This window comes from Trifolium pratense, linkage group LG6 (assembly GCF_020283565.1).
Source record: "Trifolium pratense cultivar HEN17-A07 linkage group LG6, ARS_RC_1.1, whole genome shotgun sequence".
Taxonomy (NCBI): domain Eukaryota; kingdom Viridiplantae; phylum Streptophyta; class Magnoliopsida; order Fabales; family Fabaceae; genus Trifolium; species Trifolium pratense.
Genome location: NC_060064.1, coordinates 30,043,504 through 30,057,714, shown reverse-complemented (window position 1 = coordinate 30,057,714; position 14,211 = coordinate 30,043,504). Strand labels below are relative to the sequence as shown.

The 14,211-nt window shown below is 30.6% G+C and overlaps 2 protein-coding genes and 1 long non-coding RNA gene across 3 annotated transcripts; 2 read left to right on the top strand and 1 right to left on the bottom strand.

Annotated features, from left to right (window-relative positions):
• Positions 1-1,665: 1,665 nt before the first annotated feature.
• LOC123891373 (protein LYK2) lies at positions 1,666-5,172 on the top strand. Its single transcript, XM_045941231.1, has one exon. It carries the CDS (start codon positions 2,091-2,093, stop codon positions 4,191-4,193), a length of 2,103 nt encoding a protein of 700 aa, XP_045797187.1. The 5' UTR covers positions 1,666-2,090; the 3' UTR covers positions 4,194-5,172.
• Positions 5,173-5,248: 76 nt separating this feature from the next.
• Positions 5,249-5,984, bottom strand: LOC123891374 (putative calcium-binding protein CML19). The gene has a single exon (XM_045941232.1). The coding sequence runs from the start codon at positions 5,742-5,744 to the stop codon at positions 5,319-5,321; it is 426 nt and encodes a 141-aa protein (XP_045797188.1). The 5' UTR covers positions 5,745-5,984; the 3' UTR covers positions 5,249-5,318.
• A 3,927-nt stretch (positions 5,985-9,911) lies between these two features.
• Positions 9,912-10,471, top strand: LOC123891372. Its single transcript, XR_006803088.1, has 2 exons — positions 9,912-10,130; positions 10,230-10,471. It is a non-coding gene; the product is annotated as an uncharacterized LOC123891372 (long non-coding RNA).
• Positions 10,472-14,211: the final 3,740 nt, after the last annotated feature.

The following is a 14,211-nucleotide window of genomic DNA, read 5'->3' as shown; positions in this document are numbered from 1 at the left end:
CACACTACTTCATAGATTTTATATATTCTTTGTAATATGAATGCTGAATTCTCATCTTAATTATATCCTTTGGAAATTCCAGAAAAGTCTTTGCATTTTTTATGTAAAATGTTGGATGTGTACTTGGGATGCAGAGTGCTATCCATGTATGATTCTTTTGCATTCATGGGAGACAATCCTTGTTGAAATTGATGTATTTGCTGTTTCTTTTTCACGATTTTTAATCTTGATTGGAGGCATGACTTTAAATTGTGTTCAAGGTCATAGCTGCAGTATTGTTGCGATTTTCTTTTGATTTTTTATATATTGCTTTCGTCGGAGGTAATCATATAACCTCAAGGCGTGTAAGACACTAAATATAAATATTTCTTTAAGATGAGATTCGAACTTTAATTTGTCACATCGTGAAAAGTCTAGATCAAAAGAATGAAAGAGCAAATAAACAAATAAAAGTAATTAAGATTTTTTTTTTCTATAAAACTTCCAAAATTCAAATTTTCAATTAAGCCATTTTCCACCAGTGTTCTGAGTATTTGAGTGGTTAAGAGTAGAAGCTAGACAAAATATCATTTGCAAGTATAGTCCCTTTTCACGTATGGATGAAGATACATGAAGTTAGTTATTCTAGGATGTGTCTTAGAAGAAACTCCGAGAAGAGTACTCCCAAAAAATAAGTACGAATACGATAAATACACTTTTAGAACTAAAACTAATGATCCATTTTCGCCTCTTATAGTCCTCGTTTCTCGACCTAATGGGCCTCTCCTTAGATATCCAGCCATTATATTACACCTCTTCGATCCTCACATCTCACCCGTACAAATACTACACGCATGGAGCTGACTACCCCCTTCTCTATGGAGGTCATCTGTAGCTGGAGCACATGTAGTTCACATCACTCATCTGTGCAAGACATGTCGTAGACCATGGATCGTATAGGGGGATTACAACGTTCACTTGGACAATAACTTGGTGCCAAACTGACTTTGCATAGTTGAGCTAAGAGAAAGCTTGGTGTTATTGATCACCATCCTGATCATTGATCAGGATGGCGTTCAACATGACCTATAACCGACAAAGTCGAGCTAATCAAGCCTTGTTAAAGTGTAGATAGTTGTTCTTCATCCAGTCTCCAAAAATTCAGTAACTCAATTGCAATTTGTCTGCTTTGCCTCTTTAAAAAAAAATTGTCTGCTTTGCCTTTTTAAAAATGATTCTACCTAAATTATATAGCGCATAGTACATGATTTCACACAAAACATCCTTCAATAATGTATTGGAATTTTTGCAAATATTATATTAACAAAATTTAAAATGAGTCAATTCAGTAATTATTCAACATGCCCAAATGAGTCATATTTGACAATTAAATCTGAAGTACTATATATTCTACTATTTTCCGTAGGTCCTCAAAATACTATTTGATTAACTTTTTTTTTTACTTGACTATTTGATATTTTTGATTAACTCTGTTGCTCAATAAGGCTGCTTTAAAAGGCTATGCATGGTTTTAAACCAAATCCTATGATCTCATAGCATCCCATAACCATCATATCATCATATATAATGAGAATGATCTTATTTCAATAAGGAAAAGGCTAACTAACTAAGTACACAGTATAAAAAATTATACTAAGTTGTCCTACGCACTTTTGTATGGACTCACTGTGCTAGGGTTATGTCTGCTCAGTTTTGTGTATTTTTTTCTTCCTTTTTTTTTTTAATATAATAAGGAGATATAGATTTCTTGTAGTTGCATCACATAATGCGGTCCGCAATTTAAAACCTAGGTCCCCATAGCATTTTGGTTAAGACAGTTACCTTTTTCACAAGTATAAGTACAGAGGAGGTTGTTATATACACATGGCCAGTCTAAAAGTGTTACCTAACCAGCTGTAATGAGACTCAAAAATATGCAAAATAAACTTTGTGATTCCCAATAGTCCTATCTCAAAAATTTCAAAAATCTTTTATCATTCACATAGATTTTTGTATTGATCCAAAATATATTCAGTCTCCAAGATATAGAAAGAGAGAAAAAGAGCTCTATTTTAATAGGACACTCCCATGTTAGAGCTAGCTAACTGGTTATGGGCACAGTAGAAATGATGATTACATTCCACATGAAAACTTTGGTCTTTTTTCTTTGCCTCTTTCTCTCTTCATTTGGTGAAAACTTGTTAACTTGTGAGACAACATCACCACATGATTCTATCTACCATTGCAATGAAAATGAGTCACAAAATCATCATTGTGAAACATTTGCACTCTTTTTCACAAACTCTCACTATTCCTCTCTCTCAAACCTTACCTTATACTTAGGACTCAACAAGTTTATCATAGCAGAAACAAATGGTTTCTCTGCAGAAACTGAGTTTCTTCCATATAATCACCCTCTTCTTGTACCTATTGATTGCAAATGCAAAAAAAGTGGTTTTTTTCAAGCTGAGTTAACAAAAACTACTATCAAAGGTGAAAACTTTTATGATATTTCTCAATCACTTGAAGGCTTAACAACTTGCAAAGGTATCAAAGATAGCAACATTGGTGTCTCACCTTGGAACCTTGATTCTAAACTCAAATTGATTGTTCCTTTGAAATGTGCTTGCCCTTTTTCTTCTTTTGTTATACCAAAACCAAAATTTCTTCTTTCTTATCCTCTAAGTCAAAATGATACAATTTCAAATTTGGCCTTAAAGTTCAATATTTCAAAGGAAGCTATTGTTAGTGCCAATAACTTTTCATCATCATCATCATCATCAGAAGAGGAAATTCTTAGAACAAGAAGCTTAGAACCATTTACCTCTATTCTAATTCCATTGAATGAGAAACCTTTTCTTTTTCTTGATCCCTTAGCTAAGCCAAGACAACCCAATTCAGATTTTCCAAGAACAAACAATATTTCAATAAATAGTCCACACAAGAAATCAAGAATGAGAAAGAGTGAGGTTTATATTGGCCTAATTGGTGTTGCAATCGGTGTTTTCTTTGCTTTAGTTGTTGCTTTTTTCTTTATGTGGTTGAAGCAAAAGAAGGTGGAAGAAAATTCATGCAAAGAAAGAGATTTGGAGCTACAACATCTAAATCTAAGTGTGAGAACTACAAGTGATAAGAAAGTTTCATTTGAAGGGTCACAAGATACACTTGAGAGTAAAATCATCGATGCAACGACTCCGCGTAAGATGTTGCTTGAGACATACACAATTGAAGATTTGAGAAAAGCAACTGAGGATTTCAGTTCAAATTGTCACATTGATGGATCAGTTTTTCACGGTTGTTTAAATGGAAAAAATTTGGCAATCAAAAGAATAAAAACCGAAATGGTGTCGAAATTAAATCTTGGCCTTTTTCATGATGCAAATCATCATCATCCAAACATAATCAACCTCCTTGGAACAAGTATTTCAGAAGGGTCATCAGATTCAGAATCCTTTTTGGTTTTTGAGTATGCTAAAAATGGTTCATTGAAAGATTGGCTTCATGGTGGCTTGGCCATCAAGAATCAATTCATAGCTTCTTGCTATTGTTTCTTGAATTGGGATCAACGGCTTCGGATTTGTCTTGATGTGGCTAGTGCTTTGGATTACATGCACAATGTTATGAATCCAAGTTATGTGCATAGAAATGTGAAGAGTAGGAACATCTTTTTAGATGAAGAATTTGGTGCTAAGATAGGTAATTTTGGTATGGCAAGTTTTGTTGAGAATGAAACCGAGGATTCTCGATTTTATTCAACTAATTATGCTTCTTGGAGTATTGGTTATTTAGCACCTGAATATGTTCATCAAGGTATAGTTTCAACAAGCATTGATATATTTGCTTATGGTGTTATTTTGTTAGAAATTTTATCTGGTCAAACACCAATAAGTGGATCAAGTGATAGAGGTGAAGGAAGTGTTTGGCTTAGTGATAAAATAAAAACTACTTTTATGTCAGAAAATAATGTGAATGAATTGTTAAGGGAATGGATTGATAGTGCATTAGGGGATAATTACTCATTTGATGCAGCTTTAGAAGTGGCTAATATTGCAAGAGCTTGTGTTGAGGAAGATTGTTCTTTGAGGCCTAATGCAAGAGAGATTGTTGAGAAGATTTCAAGATTGGTGGAGGAATTACCAAATGAGGAACATCAAATTTTGATGAGTGAAAGCTCTTGCAAACCTCTTGTGGAAGGACTAGGAAGCAATATGTGAAAAATCCATCAAGTGAATAGAATACATAAAGTGGTCAAAGTCTCTTATTTTTAAGTCTTTGTCTTGTTGATTTGAATGCCTAAATCTACCTTAAAATTTCTCTTGTCCTTGTGTCTTGGCATGTAGTTTATCCTGTTGTTACCCTGTCTCAAATATTATAAGATAGATAGAATTGTGTTCTTTTTTCTTTTTGTCAAGATAACAAAACCATTTAGAGATCAATGGTTCAAAATGGGGGGAGGATACCGCCAAAGACATTTTATGTCAAAGGCAAAGTGTAAGCATGTTTAAGTGAGATGAGTTATAGTAGGCTTCTGGTTGATGAGGTTCTGGTTGATGAGGTTTAAATAAAATTTAAATAAATTACAACAAACTCAATTGATATGAGCTAAGGTTAAAGGAGTTAAAAGTTCTAGGTTCAAATCCGGACTAAAAAGGAAAAAAAATCTACCGTTTCAAAAACAAAAGTAGAGGTTGACGATGTTCTTGTTAAATTTCTTAGGTTCAAAATTTGTCCCTATTTTTTTGATGCATGTCCATGGTGGCCTGAAGAAGGCTCTCATGGTGGTGGTGAGGCTAGGTTTGGTAAGACAGAATGCGTACTCCCATGTCATACACCAAATGTAATCGCCCTATATAATTTAATTCATTGCTAGTTGCAACCATGAAGTAAAGGACGAACAACAAGTTGTGCCGCTAACCCGTTATGTTATTTTTTACCTAATCTTTGACAAAATCACCACCAACCCAATTTCAATGGATAATTTTAAGTCTAGAGGGAGTTTTTGGAGTTTTTTTAAGAATATATTAACAAAAGTTATGGGATGAACAACGCAAACTTCGAGCCAAAGTTCATACACATATTATTTAAGCGACGTGATGTATGATATGATGATAAAAAAATATCAACATCAATGAAATTGTAAGAAAATTCTTTTATAAATTTAATTTAAAACATGTCGTATTCTCATATTTTAGACAATTTTTTTTATAAAGGGACCAAATCTGTCAAAATATAAAATATGAAAACCAATTCTACAAAATAGTCAAAATAGTGGAACAAAAACCACAATTAAACAAAAAAATCAATAATTCAAAGAATATGAACAAACTCAATACAATACATTACAACATCATTACCTTAAATTCATCAAAACTGATTTTCCCATCCCCATCAAGATCAAACTTAGAGATCATAAGTTGACAATCATCTATACTTCTTGAATCACCTAACTTACTAAGCATTCTCTTAAGACTCCTTGGTGTGATGCAACCACTTCCATCCATATCATACAACTTAAAAGCCTCTTTCAAGTCATTCACTTTATCTTCCTCTTTTACTCCTTCCACAAACTTCACAAAATCATCAAACCCCAACAATCCATCTCCGTCCGAATCCAAAGTTGTTACCGCCGCCTCTACATCCTTCGCCGATAACTTCTCATCACCGATAGCCTCAACGCATTGCCGTAGCTCATCCGGCGATATCTTGCCATCTCCATTTTCATCAAACCGTTTGAATACACGTTCATATTGACTTAGCTTGTCCATAACAAACCATATCACAACTAATAATATAACACTCTTTTTATGATCTACAAAATATTTATAAGACTCAATTAAAAAGAATTATAAGACATGCACATACATATATGTATATATAGATATTATTGTAGCAATCGAATCAAATCAAATCAAATCAAAAACAGAAAAGCTAAGAAATTTTTCTTTTGTATGATATAGAATAAAAATCATAAAGATGCTAAAAATGGAGGATGCAAATTTGGAGAAAGTATATATAAAGAAGAAATACGCGTGGCGTGAGTTGACCAATTAATTAAGATGTACGACTAGTACCCACTTTGGAAAATTCTGGAAAGTTTCTTTCTTAATAAATATATGATGTGGATTTATATGTAGAAAAACCAAGGTTGTCAGAACCGGACCGGTCATCGAACCGGCAAGCTCATCGGTTCAAGGTTTAATTGGTAGGACCGGGTTCAACCGGGGTCGAACCGTTTTTAATTAAATATATAATTTAATTAATATATAAATAAAAATATATGAATAATTATTCAATATTTCATAATTTCACACATTAAAAAGATAAAATATCAAATGTCAAAATAAAATAAAATTTATAATTCAAACCAAATTATAAATTATATAATAAACTAAGTTCAATAACACAAAATAGCACCATAACATCAATTGACAACATACTGCCTTACAAAAAAATCAATTGGCAACATACTACCAAAACCAAGTGCCAAGTGAAAAAGCAAAAACTAAATGTTCATCAAGTTCAACAACAAAGATCATAACAGCATGATGTTAATTTAGCATTCCTTCCGTTATAAAATGTAAATACAATTTTATTTCTAAGTTTTTCTATAATTGATGTATTTGTTTATATTATAGACTAAATACATAAGTTATATAATAAATTTAGAAAAAAAAAAAGATTTTATTATTTATTTTTTTCAAATAGTTACTGGCTAAAATTCCTTCTTAAAATTGAATAAATAGAGTGTTCGGAGTTCGAACTCAAACTTCTACACATAGATTGTGATTTTCTTATCAACTAAGTTAAGTTTACGGGACAAAATTTTATTTATTTGTTTATTTTTTATCAAGTAGCCTAATGACTTGAAATTCTACCATAAAAGTGCATAAGTGAATAAGCATGATGTTAATTATTCTTCATTTCGTGATAAAGTGTAAATAAAATTTCATTTTCTAAGTTCATCGTATAATTGATGTATCTGACATGGCTTGAGTCTGGAAAGGTGTTTACGCTGGTTTTTCGTAAACAACCGCTAGTTTAGTTTAATTACTTGCAGGATCAACTAGTAAATCCTAGAACATGTTTTGTGTATAGATTTTAATGTTCATCATTGAAATAAACATTTGGTAAACTAGTGTGAAAGAACAACTTACAAAAGATGATGTAAATTAAACAAGATTCACTCGAATGAGAGAATTTGAAAAGATAAATTGCAAAAGAAGGATTAAAATTGCATAAAAAATGTAAAAGTTTTACAAAGAAAAGAAATGGTTCGCGAATTCATACATTTTCTTCACTTCACCATTTTCTCTCGAACGCATGGATATTTAAGTTTGTGAATTTTGTATATGAATTGCGACCCTTATTCCAACTAAATGAACTAATATTTATAGGTAAAAGAATGAACAACTGCTTATGCAAACGTGCTTCGCCAGCTCTCTGAACGCATAAACCCACGATCTCTTGATCACGCTTGAAAAGAGTAACTGCTTCCTTAGCTTCAACTGTCGCTCGAATCTAGCCTTCGAACCTCTTGCTATTTCCTGCTAAAAATAATGAAAATAATTCTAAGTCCATAACACCTTCAAATACTAAGATTCGAAAATCCTCATTCGATTCGAAGGCAATTTTGCCTTTTTGTTAATAAAACAGAGTAATCAGTCAATTTAGTCCCTAAACTATCACTCTCTCACCAACTTAGTCCCTAAACTATTAAAAATAACTAAAAGGTCCCTAATCTATTTTTCATCCGTCAATTTAGTCCCTAAACTATCAATCTCTCACCAACTTAGTCCCTAAACTATTAAAAACAACTAAAAGGTCCTAATCTATTTTTCATCCGTCAATTTAGTCCCTAAACTATCACTCTCTCACCAACTTAATCCCTAAACTATTAAAAACAACTAAAAGGTCCCTAATCTATTTTCCATCTGTCAATTTAATCCTCGGTTAACTTGTCTATAAAACCCTAAAATATTATCACCCTTTCTTCTTCCACGTGCTTCGACGAAAACAACCTCTAGTCGCCGAACTCAATTCATTCTTTCAGAATAATCATTTAGAACGAAAGAGATCTTTAGTATGAAAAAAGTGGCAATTGTTGGTTTTTTTTTTAACACAGAATATTTTTTTTATTCAACTTTTTGACTGAAAGATTACAAAAAAAAAATGATATGATTCAACCATTTTTGGTTTTATAGCTTGTTGTTTTGTCTGGTTTAACAATACTGCTTATCCTAGTGAGTTTTATGGTCTCACTGGACCGGAAGCTTCTCAAGCTCAAGCATTTACTTTTCTTGTTAGAGACTACGCTAAAATCAGGTCTGTTTTTTGTTCTCACTTATTAAATTCCAAGCATTTTTATGGTGAATTATCTTTGCAGGCCGGTTGTATTATTGGTAATACTAGTAGGAGCTAGCTTTTTTCATCCATGCCAGTGTGTTAAGAAGTGCCTTGGAGATATTATAACAGATTTGTTAGGAATCATAAAATGATGTTTATGAGGGACTAAATTGAAGGATGTGAATATAGTTTAGGGACCTTTTAGTTGTTTTTAATAGTTTGGGGACTAAGTTGGTGAGAGAGTGATAGTTTAGGGACTAAATTGACGGATGAAAAATAGATTAGGGATCTTTTAGTTGTTTTTAATAGTTTAGGGACTAAGTTGGTGAGAGAGTGATAGTTTAGGGACTAAATTAACTGATTACTCTAATAAAACATTTTATGAAATTAAGACTTTAAATAAGCTTAATTAGGAAATTTAATCACCTTTTCATATCTTTTATTAACTTATTTAATACGTTCATTTTAGACCGTCATGGATACATTCAATTTATTATTTCCATTCATTTAATTTAGTTGCGTATTTAAAATGACGCACCAAATTAGCATCAAATTCATCTGGTCAAAAATTCGAGATAACAAGAGGGAGAAGCGTTGGTTTACTGATCTCTTTCAGGTTTGGTTATATTATACACCAAATACATCAGTTATATAATAAACTTAAAAAAAATAATATTTTATTTAAGTTTTTTTTTCTTGGTAGTCTAGTGACTAGAAATTTCACCTTAAAAATTAATAAATAGAGTTCAGAGTTCGAACATCAACTTCTACACATATGATTAAATAGAGTGTCCAGAGTTCGAACTCTAACTCCTACACATACAGTGCAATGTTCTTACCAATTGAAGTTCACGGGACAAAATTTTCCTTATATTTTTCTTTTGTCAAGTAGCCTAAAAACTAAAATTTCAATCGTAAAATGGGATTACTGGGATAACATGAGTTCGAACACCAACCCATACATATATAATCCGATGTTCGCGTCAACCAAGTTCACGCAACAATTTACTTATATTTTATTACGAAAAGAATATTAATTTGCGTGGTAAACTAACAACCGCCAAAGATTTGTGCAACACGAGGTATTGATATTTTCCTTTAATTAATAAATGTTGTGACTTGTGAGAAGTGAGAACATAGACGGAGTATTGGAAAAGTTGATGACCGACTTTGGAAGAACATTCTAAAAAATAGCTGAAGCAAGCAACACGAATAAACTCATCAGGCCTATTTATTATTTAGATTGAATCTTGCTAGCTACTTTCAGATTCTATTTAAATAAATTCTTTATTTAAAAAATTAAAATTTCAATTTTTAAAGCATTAATTCAATTTATACATTTTTATGAAGTTGGGGAACTTAAAAGTTTATTTTAAAAATAAGGGGCCAAAATTTCATTATTTTAAAAATAAAGAGATCAAAAGTACATTTAAGTAAAAAAAATAAAAAAAATTTTTTTATAAATAATAAAAAGAAGAATTAATTCTTATAATTGGTGATTTTTTTTTTATGTGACCTCCTTACTATGCTAAAGGGACAAATTAACATATTGATGTACTTAATAGACATTAAATAATTATAAAAAATTTAGAACATTTTTGTATAACTCTATATAAGTGCTAAAAACTATATATAATTGATGTAAGGAGAGCATCAGATTTATAAATCACAAAGTGATAAAACCGATTCTATCTAAAATATGAAAATGGCAGGAAATATGGTTAATATTGTCAGGTTTGTTTATGTTATGATTATTTTCTTGTCCCTATTTATTGTTGAAGCGACGGATGTTGAACCGGACGCTAAGCGTAAGCCATTTTTATGTCATTTTCAATTCCCTTATGTACTTTGTGCAAAATATTTTATCTCATTTTAATAACATTTGTTTTTCTCTTTGTTCATTACAGCGGTTATTCCTGAATGTAAGAAAGCTGCTGATTGTCCACCGACATTGTGCCAATATCCTTATCTTGTGAGGTGTGATAAAAAATTGGGTTGTTATTGTTATTAGGAAAATGCTAAACAGTGTAATGGAATACTAGTTAAATATATTAATAAGAAAAAATTTTATCTTAGAAATTGTTCATTTAATACATTAAAAGTGTAAAAAATTATCTTATCAACATTAATTTTATCTTTTATTTTTATTCCCTCCGGCCTCATATATAAGCAAAAATCATTTTTTTAGATTTATTCAAAAAGAGATGTATCTTGTCTATAATTTAAACTAAATTATTTTTCTAGTTAATCTAAAAAGGTAACTTTTGCTAGTACTAATTTCTCATTATTTATATTGTCTTCTATTTTTTTTTTTGATAAGCAAAAATTGTATTAATAAGGAGTACAAGGAGTACTCAATCCTTACAATACAACGCAATGATTGAAAACCTCAAATGCTTTGTAAACAGCAAAGAGGATTCATACACCAATTGTGATACAAATATCCTGACTTACGCCCTGCTCTACCACTAAACCAAAGCCAAGAGATAAATTTGATTTGATCAAGTAAACCAGAAAAATCAGCAAAAGCACCTCTAAAAACAATGTTATTTCTCAATCGCCATAAACACCAAGTTGTTGCCAACCAAATTAGATGTTTCACTTTCATACCTTTCTTGGATTTGACAAGAGACCCAAATAACATAAAATGTTGTCTACCTCCTACCTGAAGGGATGCTTCGACACCCATCCATAAAAAAACTTGCTTCCATAACTCAATAACCTTGTCTTCTATTTTAATTTTGAGATATCAACATGGTTTAAATTCAGCCATATTAATTACATTTATTTTTTTTTTTGTTAAGTAGTCTAGTGGCTAGAAAATCCACCTTAAAGGTGAATAAGTGGAGTGTCTCGGGTCCGAACCCAGACTCCTGCACATATGGTGCGATGTCCCTACCAACTGAACTAAACTCACATTTCTATTACTACCACATACAAAATACAGTTTTACAGTAATTTGTTTCTTTTGTTTTACCAAAACCTTTAATAGTTAATGCACCTTTGATTTTTTAATTTTTATAAACTTGCGATTTTGACCTTTTAAATTTAAGAATAGCAAACACCTCAAATCTTTAATAGTTAATGCATTTCTTTTGAGGAGACGTCATGTGTGTTTATAAAAGGGCTAAAATTGCTATTTTTAAAAGTCAAGAGCCAAAATTATAAGTTTGTAAAATTTAAGAAACTAAAAGTGCATTTTAACCTTTTATACAACTTCTATTCTATAATTCTACATTCAATTTATGTCATATAATATCGATACATTTTTCGTTTTTCTCACAGATCTATTTATATTTGTCTTACCTTAAAAGAAATGAAAAATGTCAATATAAAATTATAAGAATTATATTCGAATAATTGTATTAGAATAATTGTGAAAAAAAAGAGAGAATTGTATTAGAATAGTTTTCTTTGCGCTATAGATTAACATGTGTTTAATATATTTTTTCATTTTAAAATGAAACATGTTTAATATATTAATAAATGATTGCTTTATTTGATCATATTAGTCACTATAAATTTAACTCAGTTTGACATGAACATTATTATAGGTAAGGGATACGGTTCAAACCCCAAACATTCAACTTATTCACCTTATGACTGATATTTTAATTACTAAACTACTTGACAACAAAAATCATCATTAATTACCGTAAAAAAAAGTCATTAATTAATCTACTTCAGACATTCATCATTAAAATTTCGAATCATTTAAATAAACAGATTATAACTCTTCGAATGTGATGCGATATATGACAATTTTATAATAACTAAGATGAAAAATTGAAATATCACACTACCTTTTAAGATGGACGCTAACATAACCGATTTAAACAATATTACTCTTAAGTCCGTTCTTCTATTAACCATGTTAAAAACATTTGCTCCAAAGTAGAGTTGCAATACAACATTTTAAATATATAAAAAGAGAAAAGTATGAACATTAATGGTACTTTTAAAACATATATAAAACGAAAATAGGAAGGAAATAAAGTTTTAGCAAGCCATGGTGTGTGTGTGTTATTACCAAATATTGGATACACCATCTTCGTTGAAACTAAAATTATAGATAGAAATATAGGGTCTGTTTGTTATAGATTATTTTAAAATAGATTCTCATAGTGTTAAATAATTTTAAATAATTTTGTGTAAAAAAAGTTTCAAATGAAAATTTGATTTGAATAGTTATTCTTAAAATGTTGTTTTAAGTATTTGATCATTTTATTGAATTTTTTTTTATATCAAAATTTCGAAAAATCATTTAATTTTGAAGCTATTTCAAATACATTTTCATATAAAAAACATTTTTGAAATACAACTTTTTGAAAAAATTGTGATTTTGACTGTATTTTAATCTTTAATAATGTGTGTTTATTTTATATGATGGCAAAATTACTGTTTCAATTTATATGATGCGTTGATCACTAGTGATAGTGATGATGATGTTTAATCTGAAGGCCACTTGATCCAAGATCTTAGTGATGAAATTGAAGAAAATGCAGTGGATATGACGGGGAGGGAGTTGTTGAAGGGTAACAACAACAACATTTTTGTAATGATGTTTTCTCTTCCCACCCCCCATGAATCTTTTATCCCCCTTGAATTTTCAATTTTACCCTTGAAAAAACTTCGGTTCGTAGAAACCGAAGTTTTTTTTTTGCCTTGAAAACAAATTTCGATTTCTAAAAACCGAAATTAATCTGAATTTGCACTAGAAAAAATTCGGTTTCTGCGAACCGAATTTTTCTACAAGGGCAAAATTGAAATATTGGGGGTATAAAAGATTCATGGAGAGGGGATGAGAAAACATCATTTGTAATAGACGGTCATTTAAAGAGTAACAATGTAATGTTTCGAATGTTAAAGGGTCAATATACTGTATATGATACTTAGAAAAACTAAAAGGAAAAAAAAAAAAAGTGATCCAAAGTGCTATTTTCACTTTCATTCTTTTTTCCTAGCTATTTGGTTTTTTAAGAATACTTGCAATTTTTAGGACAAAAAAAATGCATCGATGAACAACGATAAACAACGATAAATATTTGGTTTTTTAAGAATACTTGCAATTTGGTGCCTTCAAAATTTGTAATATTATAATAAGATGCTGAATATTCAATTAAAAAGCAGATAGTACGTATTATGATCTAAAACAAATTTCATGAATTTTGAAGTTTTTCATAGAGGTTAATTAGTTTGATGATTCATGAAAAGAAATTTAGTGAATGAAATTCATTTTTTGCATGAGATTAAGAAAATTCTGATTTATCTTTTTTTTTTTTGACAATATTGTTAAATATGCTCGGATCTCACCCTAGCTCAAAAGGTGAGATTGCTCTCACATATATATACACTTAACCGCCCGGGAACTTAAGCAATGTGGGACTTCAAACAAACTCCAACAACACAACAACATATTCAACACCCACCCTCAGCCTAGCGTGGTCCTGGGTCAAATGCTCACATTGCAGACCTTAACCTGTCTCTGATACCATGTTAAATATGTTTGGATCTCAACCCCAAAAGTTAGCTCAAAGAGTGAGGTTTTATGCTATTTTATAAGTTTACACTAGTGAAAATTGTATTTTTTAAGTTATTTTATCATAAACTACCTTGACAAACTTATAATACTCCCTATTGGTGAATTAAAATAAAGATATAATAGGAAAAATAAGGTGCAAAAATACACTTTCTTAATATTATTTTTTTTTCTCTAAAATGTCAAGTAATTTGAAACGGAAGGAGTAATACATAAAAGTTGTATAAGCTGTTTGCATAAACTCAAAAATAAGCTAATTCAAACGGGGCCTAAGTTGATGTGTGCAATTTTAAGTACACTCACTACTAGAAAACTCAGCTTTAGCGACCGATTTAGAGACCGATTTTGAT

Bases quoted from the DNA above. Each gene is read 5' to 3' on its own strand.
- LOC123891373 (XM_045941231.1), top strand. From the start codon at position 2,091: ATGGGCACAGTAGAAATGATGATTACATTCCACATGAAAACTTTGGTC.
- LOC123891374 (XM_045941232.1), bottom strand. From the start codon at position 5,744: ATGGACAAGCTAAGTCAATATGAACGTGTATTCAAACGGTTTGATGAA.